The sequence below is a fragment of a genome (assembly GCF_019968985.1).
Source record: "MAG: Porospora cf. gigantea B chromosome Unknown PgB_NODE_12436_length_1065_cov_4.01188, whole genome shotgun sequence".
NCBI classification, from domain to species: Eukaryota; Apicomplexa; class Conoidasida; order Eugregarinorida; family Porosporidae; genus Porospora; species Porospora cf. gigantea B.
In genome coordinates this window covers 1-1,065 of record NW_027178599.1, presented here as the reverse complement: position 1 = coordinate 1,065, position 1,065 = coordinate 1, and the positions used below count along the sequence as shown (strand labels likewise).

At 49.2% G+C, this 1,065-nt stretch overlaps 1 protein-coding gene across 2 annotated transcripts; it reads left to right on the top strand.

Moving 5' to 3' along the window:
- Nucleotides 1-148: 148 nt before the first annotated feature.
- KVP17_004477 (uncharacterized protein) lies at nt 149-1,065 on the top strand (the record flags this gene model as incomplete). Of its 2 annotated transcripts, none has more annotated exons than XM_068522696.1 (1): nt 149-1,065. In XM_068522696.1, a coding segment is annotated over one exon (917 nt), but the record flags the coding sequence as incomplete, so codon positions are not given. The 2 variants fall into 2 exon arrangements, with proteins under 2 accessions (XP_068379088.1, XP_068379087.1); XM_068522695.1 differs by having other exon boundaries at nt 149-1,060.

Here is a 1,065-nt window from a genome sequence, read left to right as displayed (position 1 = left end):
ATACAGATGCTGGTTGAATTTGACGGAGAATTGATCTGGAACAGATGCTCGACAAGGTGGGGGACGTTGGATCGACAGTATCAGGGGGGCTTGATATATATGACCCTTACATGGGGGGCTGTAACTAAAAGGTTTGGAGGTTTTTTTAATGACTATTGAAGGTCGTTCGTCAGAGCGTAAATTCTTTGAAGTTATTGGACCAGGTATTCTCTACGCCGCTGCTGCTGTGGGCGTTTCCCATCTTGTTCAGGCCACACGGGCCGGAGCCAATTTCGGACTCAGTCTGGCACTGGTTATCGTCATTGCCTGTCTCTTGAAATACCCGGCCCTGTGTTTTGGAGGGGTGTATTCTTCAGCAACGGGAGAAACCTTGATTGCCAGCTACCGGAAGGACGGGCGGTTAGTTTTTCTCATTTATGCGGCCGCTCAGATTTTTAGCATGGTTTTTGTTACGGCGGCACTAGGTCTTTTTACGGCCGGACTTATTCAGGCCTCTCTCGGGTTGAAGGTGAACAACATCTTCGCAGTCGGGGCGTTGCTGGCATTCATCATTATCATGCTGCTAACCGGAAAATACCGGATGATGGAGAAGATTACCAAGTACATAGTGGGCACATTCACTGTAATGATAGCCATTTCAACGGCGTTGGTCATTCAGAGAATAGACTGGTCCTTTTCTGCCTTTGCCGTGCCCAAGATCACTACCACACTTATTCCCTTCCTGCTCGCACTCATGGGCTTCATGCCCACTCCGGCGGAAGGTTCTATATTGCAGTCGATTTGGACTTGCGCCCGTGCCAAGGACTCCGGGCAAATGGCGAACCAGAAGGACGCTGCATTTGATTTCAACTTCGGCTTCCTTATCACCATAGTGCTCGCCATTTGCTTTATGATTCTCGGAGCGGGGGTCATGCACAGTGCGGGTGTTGAGGTAGTGAAGAGCAATTTCGGATTTTCCAGGCAGCTCATGGAGCTTTTTACAAAAACCATTGGTGGCTGGAGCTTTCCGATTATCGCTATTGTCTCTGTCTCGGTCATGTTTTCGACCATGTACACCGTTGTAGA